Source organism: Panthera leo, chromosome C2 (genome assembly GCF_018350215.1).
Source record: "Panthera leo isolate Ple1 chromosome C2, P.leo_Ple1_pat1.1, whole genome shotgun sequence".
Lineage (NCBI taxonomy): Eukaryota > Metazoa > Chordata > Mammalia > Carnivora > Felidae > Panthera > Panthera leo.
The window spans coordinates 7,798,053-7,814,075 of record NC_056687.1 but is presented as its reverse complement, the minus strand read 5'-3'; the positions used below and the strand labels follow the sequence as shown (position 1 = coordinate 7,814,075).

Genomic DNA, 16,023 nt, shown 5'->3' with positions numbered 1-16,023 from the left:
TTTTGCCCACGGGAAGCCTGGGTGGCTCACTCGGTCAAGCGTCTGACTTCGGCTCAGGTCACGATCTCACAGTTTGTGAGTCTGGCGGCGTGGAGCTTCCTTTGCCGTCTCTGCCCCCCCTCTCGCTCTGGCCTCCCCTGCTTGCACCTTCTCTCTCTCAAAAACAATACACGTTAACAAAAAAAATGCATGTTGCCCTGAGAAGCGTCAGAAAACTTGAAATGGCGGGAGGACTTTCCACCCAGAGCAAAACAGAACGAGCAAAAAGGGAAACGGGGAGTCGGCACACACACCCTCATGAAACAAAACCGTTCACGTCCTTTTTTCTTTTTTTCTTTAAAGCATGATGTTATTAATAGTACCGTTTAGTGACGCGTCTCTGCTTTTGAACAGAAGTTCAGGTTTAGCTCTCTCTCTAAGGTCAGGAAACCTCTGCCCCCTCTTGTGTTCTCATTCTGGGGGAGGCAGATGTGACTGATTTCATCTTTCCATGGGTTGTGGCCGCGTCTCCTTTCCCAGGGAGGGGTCCTGCCTGCCGCTCTGGTCGACGGGGACGATGTGGAGCAGGCCTGCAGGGCAGTTCCGACTGGGATCACCCGAGCAGAGCCCATGGCTACTGTCCCCGCACCCCCCCCCCCCCACTTCAAATGTTCCCTTTACCTTCCATGATTCCCCTTTGCATCGTATTGTGATTTGTTTGTGTCTGTCTCGATGGCTAGAGCCGGGGAGAGCTAAACATGGCTTTGACGTTTTTAAATGGCTGGAAAAAAAACCCCTGGAGAGGAATATTTTATGACACCTGAAAATTATGTGTCCATAAATAAAGTTTGATTGGGACACAGCCACGCTCACGTTTAGCCTTGTTGCCTGTGGCTGCTTTCAGGCAATGGCAGCAGAGTTGAGTCATTGTGACAGAGGTGTCACAAAGGGTAAAATATTTACTACCTGGCCTTTTAACAGAAAACATCTTGCCAACCCTCTGCTCTAAAATGTGAGTTCCCTAAGGACAGGACTGTGTTCTTCTAACTTTGTGCCATGCCACACACATGGAAGTTTCTGGGAAATCCTTGCCTGCTGACTGAATACACCTCAGCCTAAGACGCCCTGCCTGTTGAGTTTTTGCCTTCAGAAAGGCCTCTTAGGAGGTGTCGGGGTGCGGTGGTGCGTCCTGATTTAGCATCGCCCCTCACCCTTCATAACCGTGGCGAGTGAGGGTTGCGTAGGGCGACCCTTCCTTATGGACTGGAAACTTGGGCAAAGGGTCCAGCCTTTCCCACGCTTTGCTCTTCTGAGACACTTGTCCGTTCCCCTGGCAGAGGGGAGGAGGCTCGTGAGCGGAACCAGGCGATCTCAGAGGGAACGCTCTGTGTGTGGAACGAGGTGACATGAAAGCCAGGGGGGACGGTTGCTCTGGGAGCCCGAGAGTCTCCATTGGACTAGACCTGCTTTCAGAAGGGGATCAAGGGTATTTCTACTTGGCGGAGCCCCTTGTGCAATATGAGACCAAATTCTGGGACAAGTTTACCTTTTGGGTCTCTGCCTTAAACTATCCGCGTTTATGTATCAGACGGAGTTTATAAGATGCCTGCTGAATGTTGGGTGGGGAACTCAAAGTGGGGTCCCATCCAGGCTCTGCACTGTTGGCACGGAGCCCGACGTGGGGCTCGAACTCACGAACCATGAGATCAGGATCTCGGCTGGTCCTCCCCCTCCCCTGCTTGTGCTTTCTCTCTCTCTGTCTTTCAAAAATAAACTGTTAAAAAAATTAAAATAAAAGAATAAAAAATCATTTAGGCATTCATCCCTTTTACTGAGCACCTGCCATGTGCCAAATTGTGCTAGTTGTTGAGAACGGTGGGGGGGGAGGGGAAGGCACAATATTTATCCCTAAAAATGTAAAGTCTGCCGGGGGCACCCAGCCGTGTGGTCAATCACCCACAATGCAGTAGATGTGATGGAAATATGTGGAAGCGTCGAGGAGGCAGACAGGGAGAACCAAGCAGTCATTAAGGTTTCATGTATGTCGGGGAGCAGCATTTGCAGGGAAATTTGGTAGATGAGTAGGAGTTATCAGGAAGGTAAAAATGGAGAAGCGTATTCTAGATGGAGAGAATGTCACAGCATACGCGCAGGCCAGCGGCGAAATAACGTGTGGCATGGTCAGGAATTTCAGCCACAGATGCGTGTAGCGGAGGACGTGACAGAGCACCTGGGCAGGCGCACGACTGAGACATACAAAGGAGACTGGGCTTTATTCTCCAACTGCGGGGAAGCTGCTGAGAATGAACTGGGGACTGAGAAGATGCTATTTGTAGGTTACAAAGTTTCTTCTGACAATTGTAAGGAGGGGGATTGCCAAAACAAGACTCCTGTGCAGGCGGGTTAATAGTCCGGGGCGAGGGAGTGGGGCTGTGAACCAGTGTGGTGGCCTAGATGCTGGAAAGGAGAGCTGCTCTGGATGCTACAGACGGGTAAGAGATGGAAGGGGCCAGCTTAGCCGGGGCTGCCGCATATGGTTGTGCGGCATGTACCTTGGACAGCTCATTACATCGGAGCCTCAGCTTGTTTATTTGTTACACAAATTTCCCAGCAGATGGCAGTAGAGTGTCTTGAGGAGGGATGCCTTTTCCTCTTTCGCACAAAGGTGCCCTCTGGGCTAGCAGCAGTCCAGGACTTGGGGAAATGGTGGGGCGTGAGAAAGCTGAAGTGCCCGAGGGAAGGCACAATGTAAGACGACAGCCAGCTTTCTGAGCCGGGCGACTGGCAGATTGGCGGTTTGATGCCTCCAAGTGTGGACTACAGATGAGGGAGCAGATAGGAGTTGACTCCAAGAGGCAGGGAATGGTTGCTCTGGGAGGACGTGCAGAAAGAAGTGATCAGAGCTCAGGACAGAGCCCTGGGGACCCACTGAAAATTTTCAGTGGCAGAGAGTGGAAGGGAGTCTTGAGGAAGACTGAGGAGCTTGTCCCTGGAGTGATTCCCAATGTCAGGAGGCAGAGGCTTTAGGCAAGCCAGATGGATTTTTTTTTTTTTGGCAATTTTAAATGACTCTAGACTTTCTCTAGTGCTTAAGAGACCACTTTGTGATCATATAGGAATCTTACTCGTTCCTTCATTCGTTTACCCTGACACTTACATATTTAGCCAGTGCCTGCTATGGTCCAGGCACTGTTCCTGGTACTGGGAGCCTAGCAAAGACAGGACAAGGCACTGCCATCATGGAGCTTCCATTCTGATTGTTAATAAACACATAACAAGATAATGTCAGCTGGCGACACGTCCCACATAGCATGATGGAGGCACAGTGACTGGAGCTGGTTTCTCTTGGGTGGTTGGAAGAGACCTCCCTGAGGAAGATTCTCTGTGCTCAGAATGGAGAGCTCAAACGGCTGCAGCGTGGTGAGTCAGATGGAAAAGTGGTTAGAGGTAAAAGCAGACAAGCAGGCTGGAGCCGGGCCAGACGGACCTTGTGGACCATGGCAAGGAATCTGGATTTTCCAAGCGCTGTGGGAATCTGTCTGAGCGCTTTAAGCATGGGAATGTCTTGCTCTGGTTTACATTTATTAAAAGCACTCTGGACGCTATGGGCAAGATGGACTTTTGTAGGATGGTCCAAGTGAAGCAGGGAGACTCAGTTGAACGCTGCTCCCTCCACAATATGACGACCTGATCTGGGGTGGTAGTCATGGCCGCAGACATATTTTGGAAGGACTTCTGGATGGTAAGGGGATGAGATGAATCAAGGATGCTGCTACAGTTTTTGATGTAAGTCACTGCATGATTGATGATGACATTTATGGACATGGGGAAGATGGAGAGGGGAAGAAATAATAGAGGATTCTAGAATCTTTAGTTTCCGCTTTGGCCGCATTAGTTGTGCAGGCTTGTTAGGCATCTCAATAGGGATGCCAAGAGGCAGCTAGATCTCTGAGTGCAGAACGTCAGGGAGAGGTTGGGGCCAGAGACAGAAATTTGATGTCACATGCAAAGCAAAAAAAAGATGGTAATCAAAGCCAAGGGCCTGGCTGAAATGGCTCAGAGGGAAAATAGACAACAGGATTCCAGATAGAATGGGCTCGGAGGCAAGAAGAAACAGGGTTAAAGGCCCAGGTAGGGTGGGAGACGTGGCAGAGTGAGGACCATTGGTCCATTGTGATTACATCTCTTTTCTCAACCTAGTGTGAAGCCAGGTTGTTGTCTAAGAAGAAGTCGTGTGAGATTGCAGAGAGAGAAGGAAGTAGAAACCATGATTTTGGTGGATGAGGACATGAACAGACTAAGCATTTGAACTTAAATGCACAGTCCTTGGATTCATCAACAGATTTGGTTTCATCCTAAGGACAGACCCTAGGGCAGCAAATGTGGGATGCTGTGACAACAACGGCACATTTTGATCTAATGTCTTTTCTGTCTCCTGTCTGCTGGACCGCTGCCTTCCCAGATTACGGATGCTCGTTACTCACAAGATGCCCCCTTTCCACCGGGTTGAGCGGGTATCGGGTTGAACTCAAGGGAAGAAATGCCACGGTGACGTTCTACCCCTCAATATGGCGATAGAGGACACCTTGCCTTGTTGATGTGGAAACTCGTGGCGTCCTCAGCTAGCTTCTTCAAAGTCAAGAAGGGTACTTCCAGCTACGGGGGAGGCTTTTGTCAATTCATCCACCAAACGTAGGGGGTGACTCTGTGCCAGATCCCCACAGCAGTGAAGGCCGCAAAGTTGTACTGGAAGGATCCCTGCCCTTCCTTGCTCTTGGCCTGGTCTGTCCATGGCCAGTCAGGTTGCCTACCTCCCAAATATAGTCACCTGCTGTTGGCTTAATGAATGTGACCTCTTTCTTTCCCTGGCTGTGGGGGCTGACGACAGGGTCTTCAGGCCAGGCTGAACATGCTGAGGTGCCTCTGGGTGAACACGAAGGAATTATGCTGGAAAGACTCATAGGTGTTTGGAAATCTTTCTTTCCCATTTTTGGACCTTGTGGATTCTTAAGAGCTTCCTCCAGAGTCACGGACCGGCATCATTTTTGTTCCTCTGAAGCTTGACAACTTTTCCAACTTGGTTTTGCGAGACAGATGATAATAGAAAACCAAGGATCTCAAGGAAGTAAAGGACTCATACTTTACTGCTATTGTAAGCTCTCTGACTTGTAATTAAGCACACTTAATCTGGGGCCATTGTGAACAGGGCATTAATCCATTTTAGACTCAAGCTTTAGCCTTGTCCCCTCAGTGCTTGTACCATGGGTGCTCCTCCGATGTCATCACCCATTAACTCCTTCTCATCCACCGGCTTTCCCAGAGTCCTATTAATAGTCACCCTATGTAAAATATGCTTGCGAAAATGTAAAAGCAAATGCATTTACTCAGCAAACGTTTAATTGAAACCTTCTAAGGATGACCTCAGTGCCCAGAGAAAAACCGTCATCACCATCATCAAACCCAAGAAAGAGTCTTGTTGGACATTTCACAATGAAATGGAAACCCCAACAAGGTTTAATGAGGCTGGTCAAAGCCTAAATCTCTTTATCATCATGCTTTCGGGCAGGGCGCTCAGAGTCAAAGTTGATCCTTCCCTTTCAATATTAAATTTTATTTTTTCCTCCCCTCAGGGTTTGTGAGCCAGCTGCTTGACTGCACTTTGGATTATACTTGGCATGGCAGCAGGCTGCTTTGGAGGGGGTTGGCCCAGAGCATCAGCTGGCATGGTCACCTGATAACACCGAGCTGGGCAGAACCTGGAGTATGAGCCAATAAGTGTCCCTTCAAGAGACTCAGTGCTAAATGTTATGGAAGATCAGATTGCTCCCGTCGGTTACAGTCGGGGAAGGGGAGCCTGATGGGCAAACGAAAGCCAGTAAGTAATCAAAGGAGAATATATCATGGAGCCATAATTGTCAGTGTGCTAGTGACACTGAATCACTAACTGCTCCTTTAAAATGTGGCTGTGTGCACCAAGTCTCCTCCAGAGAGGCGTGGGGCAGACAGACTGGGGAGGTGGGCGTTTCTGAGACTGGATCCTGGCTTTCTCACCATACCAGATGGGTAATCTTGGGAAAGTTGCTCTCTAGCCCCCCACTTGAGAGTCAACCCCTCATTTGCCAAACAAGGATGACACCTACCTTTCAGAATTGTCTTGAGGGTTGAAAATAATCTATGTGCACAGCACCTACTGAAGTAACCGGCATCTGATAGGCACTCCAGAAATGATGGGTGAAAATAGTGTGAGTCACAGAATTACAGATGCACTCTGTGAATTTCTTGAGCACTTACTGTGCATCAGGTCCCATGATGAATGACTTACATGTATTAGCTCGTGGAGCCATGTTGCAGGTTTAAGGAACATTCTCATGTTCCAGAATGGAAAATGAGGTTTGGTGAAGTTAAGGAAGGACATGTGCCCAATTTCGCTGGCAGTCAGGCGTGGAGGCAGAGTTTGAAGTCAGCCTGTCTGAACTGAAAGGCTTACCCTGCGAAGATGGGACTTGAAGGAGGGAGGGGGGTTCTGCAGAGTAGCTAGCTACCGATTCACTTCAGGGCCAGTCTAGACTAGCCAGTAGCAATGCGACAGCCAATTTGTCAAAATGTTAGTGTGACATTTTGTTTTTTGGTTTTTGTTTTTTTAATTTTTTTTTTTTAACGTTTATTCATTTTTGAGACAGAGAGAGACAGAGCATGAATGGGGGAAGGTCAGAGAGAGAGGGAGACACAGAATCTGAAACGGGCTCCAGGCTCTGAGCTGTCAGCACAGAGCCCGACGTGGGGCTCGAACTCACGGACCTTGAGATCATGACCTGAGCCGAAGTCGGACGCCCAACAGACTGAGCCACCCAGGCGCCCCTGTGTGACATTTTGTATCAGACAAGATAGGCTAGATTTCTCCGTCCTAGTAAACAACTCACATTTCAGTGGCTTAACCCAATGGTAACCAACAACGTGAGGCTCTTTCTCAGTCGTGCTGTATGATCTGAGCGACTTGGCAGGGTCTTCCCTTCAAAGCCAGTCTCCAGTCCGGGGATGATGGAGGCTCTGCTGTGACGTGTGCTCTGGGGACCGTACGAGCGGAAGGGAGCATTTTCCACCAGAGCGATACGCATGGCTTATGCGTAGACTTCTGGAGGAATGTGTACCACAGGGCCATGCCCAACAGGAACGGGGAGATGTGATCCTAACCTGTGTCTGGCAGGATGAAAGCCGGACATATTTGGTGAACAGCACTAATGACTTTAACTCAGACCAGTGGTTTTCAAAACCACTTGGTTATCTGTGGTGGATTGTATTATTCTGTTCTCGTTTGCTTGTTCCATGTCCTGTGAAGCAATTCTATTTCCCCATTCCACGGATATCAATCGCTGCCATGTGACTTGCTAGGTATGACTAATACATGATGAGTAGAAGTGAGGTGTCCTGCCATTTCTTTTCTCTCCCTGCCATGAGAACCGCACGTCCTCCCTGGGGCCTGCTCCTTCGGTCGGCATCCTGGAGTAAACCGGAGGTGGACCGAGCTGTAACTTCTGTGTAACGTGAATGAGAAGTAAACCCATGTGTTTTAAGCCCTTAGGGTTGTTTGCTACTGAAGCATAACTTACAGGGGGCAGACTGCTACGGTATCTCTATCATTCTTTCTCAATAAATAGAGAACAACAAAGTTGATTATACAGAAATTACTATTTACATTTGGCCCTTGAAAACACAGGTCCGAACTATGCGGGTCCTCTCATACGTGGATTGTTTGACAATATGGTACTGTAAATATATTTTCTCTTCCTTGTGATTTTCTTAACATTTCCTTTTTTCTAGTTTATTATAAGAATATAGTATATATCACATATAACATACAAAATACGTGTTAGTCGACTGTTATTGGTCAGGCTTCTGGTCAACAGGAGGCCATCAGTAGCTCAGTTTTGGGGAGTTGAAGTTATCCATGGGTTTTCAACTGCATGGGGGGTGGTCAGTGTCCCTAACCCCCGTGTCATTTAGGGGTCAACTGACTGTCTGCTTTGTTGAAGCGTATCTATAGTTTAAGGCAGAAGTATCTCTAAGGACTTATTATGCAAGGAAATATAATTTAGTTGAGTTACCAGCACAAAACTACATTCTTCAAGTTGGGATGTCAACGGATACCTTAGAGTTGTTATGGGAAACCTAGGAGGAGAACTGGGAACACAGAAATACTGTTTTCAGATGCAGACTATTGGTCTTGTCCTCACGGAGCCGTTGCCTTAGAAGACCTGAGCATAATCTATATTCATGTTCACTTTGGGCAGAAATTATAATGATGAAATGTTACTATCAATAGGAATGCAAAGTCTTTTCAGAGTCCAGTGATCCACATTAATTCACAGCCCATCGATTTGTAATTCACGGTAAGTAACTGGGGCAGAGGCCAGGCTGGCATTTACTCTCAGTTGTGAGTATGCATTTCTTGGACTGGCTATCCTAAGTTACCATTCGCCGTTTTGACTATGCAGAGGGCCTTCAGAGGGTCATTCGTTATTCTGTCGAGGCATCAGTGGCAAGGCCCCTAAAACCGATGGAGCCACTCTCCGGGATTGGCCCTTTGGACTGCCAGGCTTCCCACCCTCGCAAAGTTTTGCTCTATATGGCCTTTCACCTGTGCAGTCTACGGGGAAAGAAGTGATCCGCTCTCACAAAACCGGAAGTCGAAAGATCACCTGTGAGGTAGGTACCGTTACTGCTTCAACGTTAGCGTGGAAGAAATCTCGAGGCATAGAGAGACTAAGGAAGCCAGTGAATGGTGTAACTGTGGCTTGAGCCCAGGATGGTCTGACCCTATAAATGACTGAAGAGACACAAGCTTGGCTGTAGCTGAGAGAGATTGCTCTCAGAAAAGAGGCATACTAAATGATTCGTATAACAAACAGAATTTGCAGGTGGACTGGTGTAGGACAGAAAAGCAAGGGCGTGCTTAACTGGAGAAGAAGCACCTCTGGGTGTTCGGCTCAGCGTGCGTGTGTGCGTGCATGAACAACTTACATGGCTTTCCCCAGTGTATTTAACAAAGTGACACTGTTTAACAGACTTACGATATTCTTCCTTTTAGAGGAGTTGTGGAAAAGCTTAAAACCCTGTGTGCGGTCTACAGTATCCAGTCTCAAGATTGTTAGGACACGTGATGAATCAGAACACAGTGTTCCCAAACTGCTGAAGATCACAAAAAGTTTACCATATTTGGGGGAAGCAGTTATCATCGGTTTTTAGCCGGCCAATGACACTCCTGGGATATATCATGTCGAGGCAGACATTTTGGAAGGAAGCCCTGAATAAATCACTTGAACCTAACGCCCAAGGAAGAAAGCGTAGTTGGATTTCTTGATGTTGATGAACAGTAGATTTCTACCTAGGAAAAATAAATTCATGTGTCCTTGAAATTTTTTGTGTTCCTCCTTATATAGATTTACCACGAGGTTTTCACCCGCGTTCTTAACATTTCAGATCACCTCAATTAATTCTTTTCCCAGGTTAGGTAGCTGTGGTTGTGACTCGTAAGAGAAAAACGGTAAATCCTGAGATAATGACTTGCCAATGGAGGGATCAGCAGAAACTTATCAAGAGGAGAAAATAAGACTTGAAAAATGTAATGGGTATGAAATATCATTACTAGAAATAGCTTAAGAGTACGGTAGTGCTAACACTCAACCATCTTATCTGCGAAATGCCACCTTTTCAAAATCTGTGATCTCATATTCTCCTCTTATTACAGTGAAGTGGCATTTTGATCACAGCAAAGAAAAATGGTATTTGGAAATCGGCTCTGACAGAACATCATACCCTTCCAGGGGTATTTGTGTAGACACTGCTTACTTAATTTAGATTTCAGAACTCTTTGCAGCACATTTCATCTGAATACATGGTTGTTAAAAATTCATGTGAACGCATCGAGAGTTTTAAAGCGAATCGGTAGCAGCAGAGACCAACAGAGTAACCTTAAAGAAAAAGAGCCAATGGGAGGGGAAAAGAGAGGGCAGCCTGCTTTGACACTTCTTTTTGGGGCGCACTTCTCTCTTGAATCCTCATGAACCAGCAGCATTCACCACGCAAAGAGCACTGGACGTGGAGGCTGGGTGACGTCGGCCATCCTGGGTTTCAAGGTCCTACTCTGCCAGGGGCTATTTGACCTGGGCCCAGGCACTAGTCAGGCTTCCACTTCCTCTGTGAAATAAGAGTTGGTGAAGATCCCTTCCAACTCAAAAATCCTGTGATCTGTCACGTGATTTACGCGACAAAACCCTTTCCGCCTACACGTTATTCTAGAGACGGCACTGAGTTTTCCTGTGGCGAAAGACGGCAACTACTTCCGATTCGCCCCCCCCCACTTCCGGTTTCCTGCTTCCGGTTTGCGTTCTCGGGTTTAGGATGCCCACTCCCTCTCCTCCTACGGCCGGCAGCTGCGGGGCTGTCGGGCCTGTGTCCTCATCGGTCCCGTGTCAGTGTACCTCCACTGAGTCGGCTTCCTTCCATCCTCCACTTTCCCCAGTTTTTTGTGCATTATTTAAATCTTTCAGAAGTTCCCTTCTTTGAGAAAAACTTGAAAGAAAAACACCCCCCAGAGACGGAGGTGGAGCTCCTGGATTAAGAGGCTTTCACGAGATCCTAAGCGGTCACAGCGTGCTAGCCTCATTTGGATCCCGCTTCAAATGAGCAGCTTTGAAAACAATAAAAAAAGACATCTGTGGAACGATTAGAAGTTGGAACACCCGAATATTGGATCTTAAGGAATGATCACTAACGATTTTAGGTATGTTAGGTGCCACCAACGTGTTCCGGTTGTATGTGCGAGCCCTTGCCTTTTAGAAACACACAGGAAAGAGTTGTAGAGAAAAAGATCCGAGGCCGGGGGGTTGGGGGGCGGTTAGGGAGTGATGGTCTAGAATGGAACAAGTTTGGCTGTGAATTGACAATCCTAGAAATTCAATGATGGCTATATGAGAGTTAATTATCCTTTTTGGTCTACTCTTGTCTAAGTTTTATGATTTCTGTAACAACAACAACAAAAAAGCTTAATGGGGATTCATCCCAGCTAACCAGGCACATTTGCTGAGGTGTTGGAAAGGACTGCTTGTCAGAGTTGCATAATCGTTGGGGGGTAAATATGGAAGTTCATCAATCAGAGAGGCTCTAGTGGGGAGCTGGCTGGCAACAGGCCCAGCTCTGTGTAGCTGTCATCTAGCCTCCAGGCCAATTTGCCCTCTATAAATAACAGTCTATGTGAACGCTTTACTATTTTAAAGCACATTTGCCACAGCTGCTGAGCAAGTTTGTTTACGTAGCTGTGAACCCTTTTGTAAACATCACTATCTCAAAATTGCCCATGTGTCAGGAACATAAAGGGCCCCCTTTAAAAATATATTTGCAGGATGAGCCACGGCCAGTTCCCAGATGTCTGGGTGGCTGGTGTCAGAATTTTCCAGGGTTTGATTCGTTTTCAAAAATAGAATCACATGACTGAAAGGTTCTCGAGAGGTCACGGTGCACATCCCTCTGACCCTGGGCTGGACCGGCCGCGAGCCACCCACTGAGGATGTGGGTCTGTCTTTTGTGGGTGTGAGTCTGTCTTTTATGAGGCTAGGGGACTTATCGAGTGGGGGACTCGGGCTAGGACCTGCAGGGCATCAATGTTGGGCAAGATCACGTCCTGTCTTCAAGGAACTTACTTTTCGTTTTCTAAAATCGAGCCTAACTCTGAGGGATGGGGCAAAGCAGGCTGGCTGCAGTAGAGAATATAATGCATCAACAGAAGACCAACTGGCGTGTTCTGGCCCCGGGCGCTCAGCAGACTAAAGGACCCAGTGCATACTCGGCTTACTGCAGGATAGCTCAGATTTCCAGAAAACACCGTATTGGAATCACTGTGTACCCACAACGCGTGTGAAAGGAGGAGAGCACTGTGGTGATGTTGCAGCGTGGGGCTCATTCTTGGAAGATGCCTGCTAATTGGGATCACCGACAGTGGTTTAAGGTCAACTAAGTCATTTTTGAAACAAGGCATGAATAAAGCGGAAATCGTGTTGGGTCAGCTTGCCGTTTTCAAGGCTCCTGACTTCCCATCTAGCCCTGTAATGAATAATTAGATCCTTGTGAATTTGTTTTCCTTGGTGTGCATTTGGTTCACGCCTATTATTTTTTTTTTTCCTGTGGCTTTGACTCCTTGAAGCATTCTTCCCATCCCTCAAGGGTCTGTTTAATACCCACAATTCCATTTGTGCATTTCATTCACACAGAAAAAGTATCCTGCTGAAGCTTCAGAGATCAGATGTGCTGGAAGTATTGAACTGTATGAATCCCGTTAGGAAAAGATCAGGACATATCCAGCTTCCAGACAAACCCAGAACTCTCTAGAACATTCTTCCTTCCACATAACAGAAATTAGAAAACTTTATTTTATGTTTTTAAATTAAGAGCAGTTGCCTTTCCCCAGGAGCAGCGATAAGTGTTTTGATTTTTGTTATGCTGGCAACTACCAAGTTTTCTCTAAGAAAAGCAGGAAGAAAGGCTGCTGACTGTTCAGAGGCGAGTATCACTGTTAATTACCAAGAAAACGTTGTTCTTCCCTTTAGAAAGTCTCACTCATCACAAGCTGCCATCAGAAAGACAGAGTCTGCCCCGGGGAGAATTCCAACTCAGGGACATTACAAAGATAATTTGCTCATTCTGGATTCATTTACTTTGCTCAAGATCGGGCTTTGGTCTGAGGGAACCTGAAGCTGAGCTCCTGCGGTTTGCGGCTCTGATTAGCACCAGTAACCAGAGGGTACATCTCAGTGGCTTTTGCTCCTTGAGCTCAAAGACGCAACGATAAGAAGGCTTGTCCACTCCCCTCCCTCATGTCCTACCGGGAGGGTTTGTAATGAGGAATCTGATATAAAGGCTACATCACGAGTGGTCGGTTTATGCTGCCAGCGGCTGTATGGCAGTGGTCACCACTAGGGGGATCCAGAGTCCCCGTGCTGAGCCGAGGTGGGAGAAGTTTCTGGTCGGCGAGAAAATGACCGGGCTCCTGCTTTGAATTGTTTCCTCCCCTCTCTCCTCCCCCCCTCCTCCCCTCTCTTCTTCCTCCTCCCCCCACACAGCCTTGCCTCATGAGTACTCGGGGAGAGTCAGGCTCAAGGTGCAGGTAACCCGTTCACATGTGCAGTTCTTAGTATTTCACGTGCATTATTTTGTTATTCTTTAAAGCCAGTTTCGAATGTGGTCCGTGTTCCTTTTGTTCTACGGAAAGGAGCACAGTCCTACCGTTGAGCCCCACGCAAAGACTTTTACTCACATTTTCATTGCTGGCTGCGTTTAAAAAACCAACGGCGAGAGTTTCCACCGCTCCAAGAGAAGTTAGTTAGAGGTAATGATCTTGCCTGCTGTTGGGTACAGGGAAGCAGAAACATGGGACTGACGGCTTTCAAGGGATGACTGAGCTCAGGTTATGGGTGGAAAAAGAATCTGGGGCCAGGCTGTTGGCCGTGCATTTTCAGATTATAGAAATGAACCCAGAACCGCAGGCTGCAGACTTCAAAGCACAGAAATGCAGCTTGCACATCTAAAGAGGATTTTAAGGCTACTGTCGATAACTCCGAAGAACAGGAAAGAAAATAATGCATTTGGATTCGGGTTTATACTTTATAGTGGGGCGCTATTCTTAGCTTAAGTCAGAATGTCTGGCTCTATTTTGTGGAATGTTACTGATAAACGTAGGCAGGACCTGCTTTGCTGCTGGGATGTATAACACGTGCCAAACTCAGATATGAGTGAAGACTTCAATAAAGACAGACCATTTCGCTATTTTGAGAACAGATCGTTTTCCCAAGAACGCGTCAACGATCAGCCATTAACAGCAGAAGGGTCAATAGGATTGTGATGAACGGATCTTCAATTTTTTCCCCCTTTCCTGTTAGGATTATTTACTGCAGTAATTATATCAGCTGGGGGTTCAGCAGGTAGAGTATACAGAAAGACACCCAGCTTTCACTTGATATCAAAGAACAGCCAGGGCCCCGGGTCTTGCAAATGGCTCTCAAAGAAGGGGTGTAATTGCACTTTTATTAAAGCAATTTGTCAGCCTTCCTTTGAAAGGCTAAACTTTTTCCTCTTGGCTTGCTATTAAATCACCTCAAGTATTTAAATCAGGTAATGTTTTAGAGCCATTTAAAAGCGCTTCAGAGACAGATAAGATTTTAACTTACAGAAACACTTGGAAATTTAAAATATAGTACGTAGTGCTTTCGAAAATTACTTATTAGTTTATTCTCCAAAAGCTTTTAAAAAGCTAAATGGTTAGACTTCTTGGTGGCTACGCGAGGTTAGAGGACACAGAGGTATATATACTATGTCATGAAACGGGGGGGTGATATCGATAGTGAGGGAGGTTCAGTTTTTCATATTTCATCATAAATAAGTCAGGGCCAACTCACAAAGAGCGTTGATCCCACAGATGCCCCAGCATGGAACACGTCTTACCTGTAGCCTCCACCATTCCTTCTAGGATGACCACAATTTCTAGCTCCTCTTTGGGCAGCTGGGCTTTGGAGATCTCCCAGAAAGGACTCTGTTGGTTGATTTCGTGGCTGATGATGAGTGGCGACACCAGAAATAGACGGTCATCCCCGGTGTAATACCCTACATTGATATCTGTTTGGTTCAAGGGGATGAACTCACCCTCTGAGGTCTGTTTGGATTTGATCAACTTGGCTCGGATGGAAGCCTCTACGATGTGGGAATTCCTAAGATCCCCTACTCGGAACATCAGGCACAGTTTTCCATCCCGCATGGAGATCACCGCATGGGTGGAAAAAACCAGGGTCTCTGCCCTCTTCTTGGGTTGTGATATTTTTACAAACATGCATCCCACCATGAATGCATTGACGATGGACCCCAGCACAGATTGAATTAAGAGGAGAATAATTCCCTCTGGGCACTTGTCTGTGATGACCCGGTAGCCATAACCGATGGTGGTTTCTGTCTCTATCGAAAATAAAAAAGCAGAGACGAACCCGTTGAGGTTGGTGACACAGGGAGTCCACGAGGGGTCCTCTATGTGGTCCATATCTCCTCGGATGTATGCGATTAGCCACCAGATCATCCCAAAAAAGAGCCAAGTCACTGTGTAAACCATGACGAAAATCAACAGGTTGAATCTCCACTTGAGATCCACTAAGGTGGTGAAGATGTCGGTCAGGTAGCGATAGGTCTCCCTCACGTTGCCATGATGGACATTGCACTTTCCGTCTTTCCGCACGTACCTCTGGATTTTCCTTTTGGTCCGGTCTCGGCTGATGTGTCTTGGCAGGTCGTCCCTGGCCTGCTTAGGCAACTTTGGCTGGTGAATGGCCACAGGGCTCTCAACATCCTGGTCCATGGAGTCGCCCTCCAGGACGTTAGCTGGTGGTTTGGAGGAAAGAAAAGAAAAGTTGAATGAAATTCTGGTTCTTTGGGGGTCACGGAAACCACACTGTGTACGGTACACGGCATTCGTGTAGTTATTACCAGAGTAGATGAAGCCATTTTCATTTGGCATCTCTGGGTGGGCCTTTGGTTGACCTGGAGTCCTGTGCCCTGCCATCTAGCTTGTGTAGGTACCCCCTCACCCTTTCCACCGGGACAGAGCTTACTGCTGTGAAACTGTCTCCCTACCAGCAAGTTCTAAGAGCCAGCCCCTCCGTGGGATGCCTTCCCACGTGGCCTCCAGCACACGCAGGATAAAGAAGTGTTTGAATTCAGACAGTCTTGATTCTGCCCCCCCAGCCGTTGCAGGCTCTTGGGCGTGCTGTTATGGGCTGAATTGTGTCCCCCACCCCACCCCAATCTGTACTGAAGATATAACTCCCATTGTGACTGTATTTGGAGATAGAGCCTTTAGAGATAACTAACATTAAATGAGGTCATAAGGGAGGCACCCTGATAAGACCGGTCCCTATAAGAAGAGGAAGAGACACCAGGGGTGTGCACACAGAGGAAAGGCCATGTGAAGACACAATGAGAAGGTGGCCATCTGCAAGCCAAGAAGAGAGGTCT

At 47.3% G+C, this 16,023-nt stretch overlaps 1 protein-coding gene across 1 annotated transcript in view; it reads right to left on the bottom strand.

The window, feature by feature from the left end:
- The window catches only part of KCNJ6 (potassium inwardly rectifying channel subfamily J member 6), a 71,429-nt gene extending 55,701 nt beyond the window's left edge, over nucleotides 1-15,728 (bottom strand). Inside the window, exons 1-2 of the mRNA XM_042903073.1 lie at nucleotides 15,496-15,728; nucleotides 14,470-15,390 (exon numbers count right to left, since the gene is read on the bottom strand). Coding sequence (XP_042759007.1) covers nucleotides 14,470-15,390; nucleotides 15,496-15,571 — 997 coding nt within the window. The 5' untranslated portion in view covers nucleotides 15,572-15,728. The remainder of the gene's footprint in view (nucleotides 1-14,469; nucleotides 15,391-15,495) is intronic.
- Between the last annotated feature and the right edge of the window lie 295 nt (nucleotides 15,729-16,023).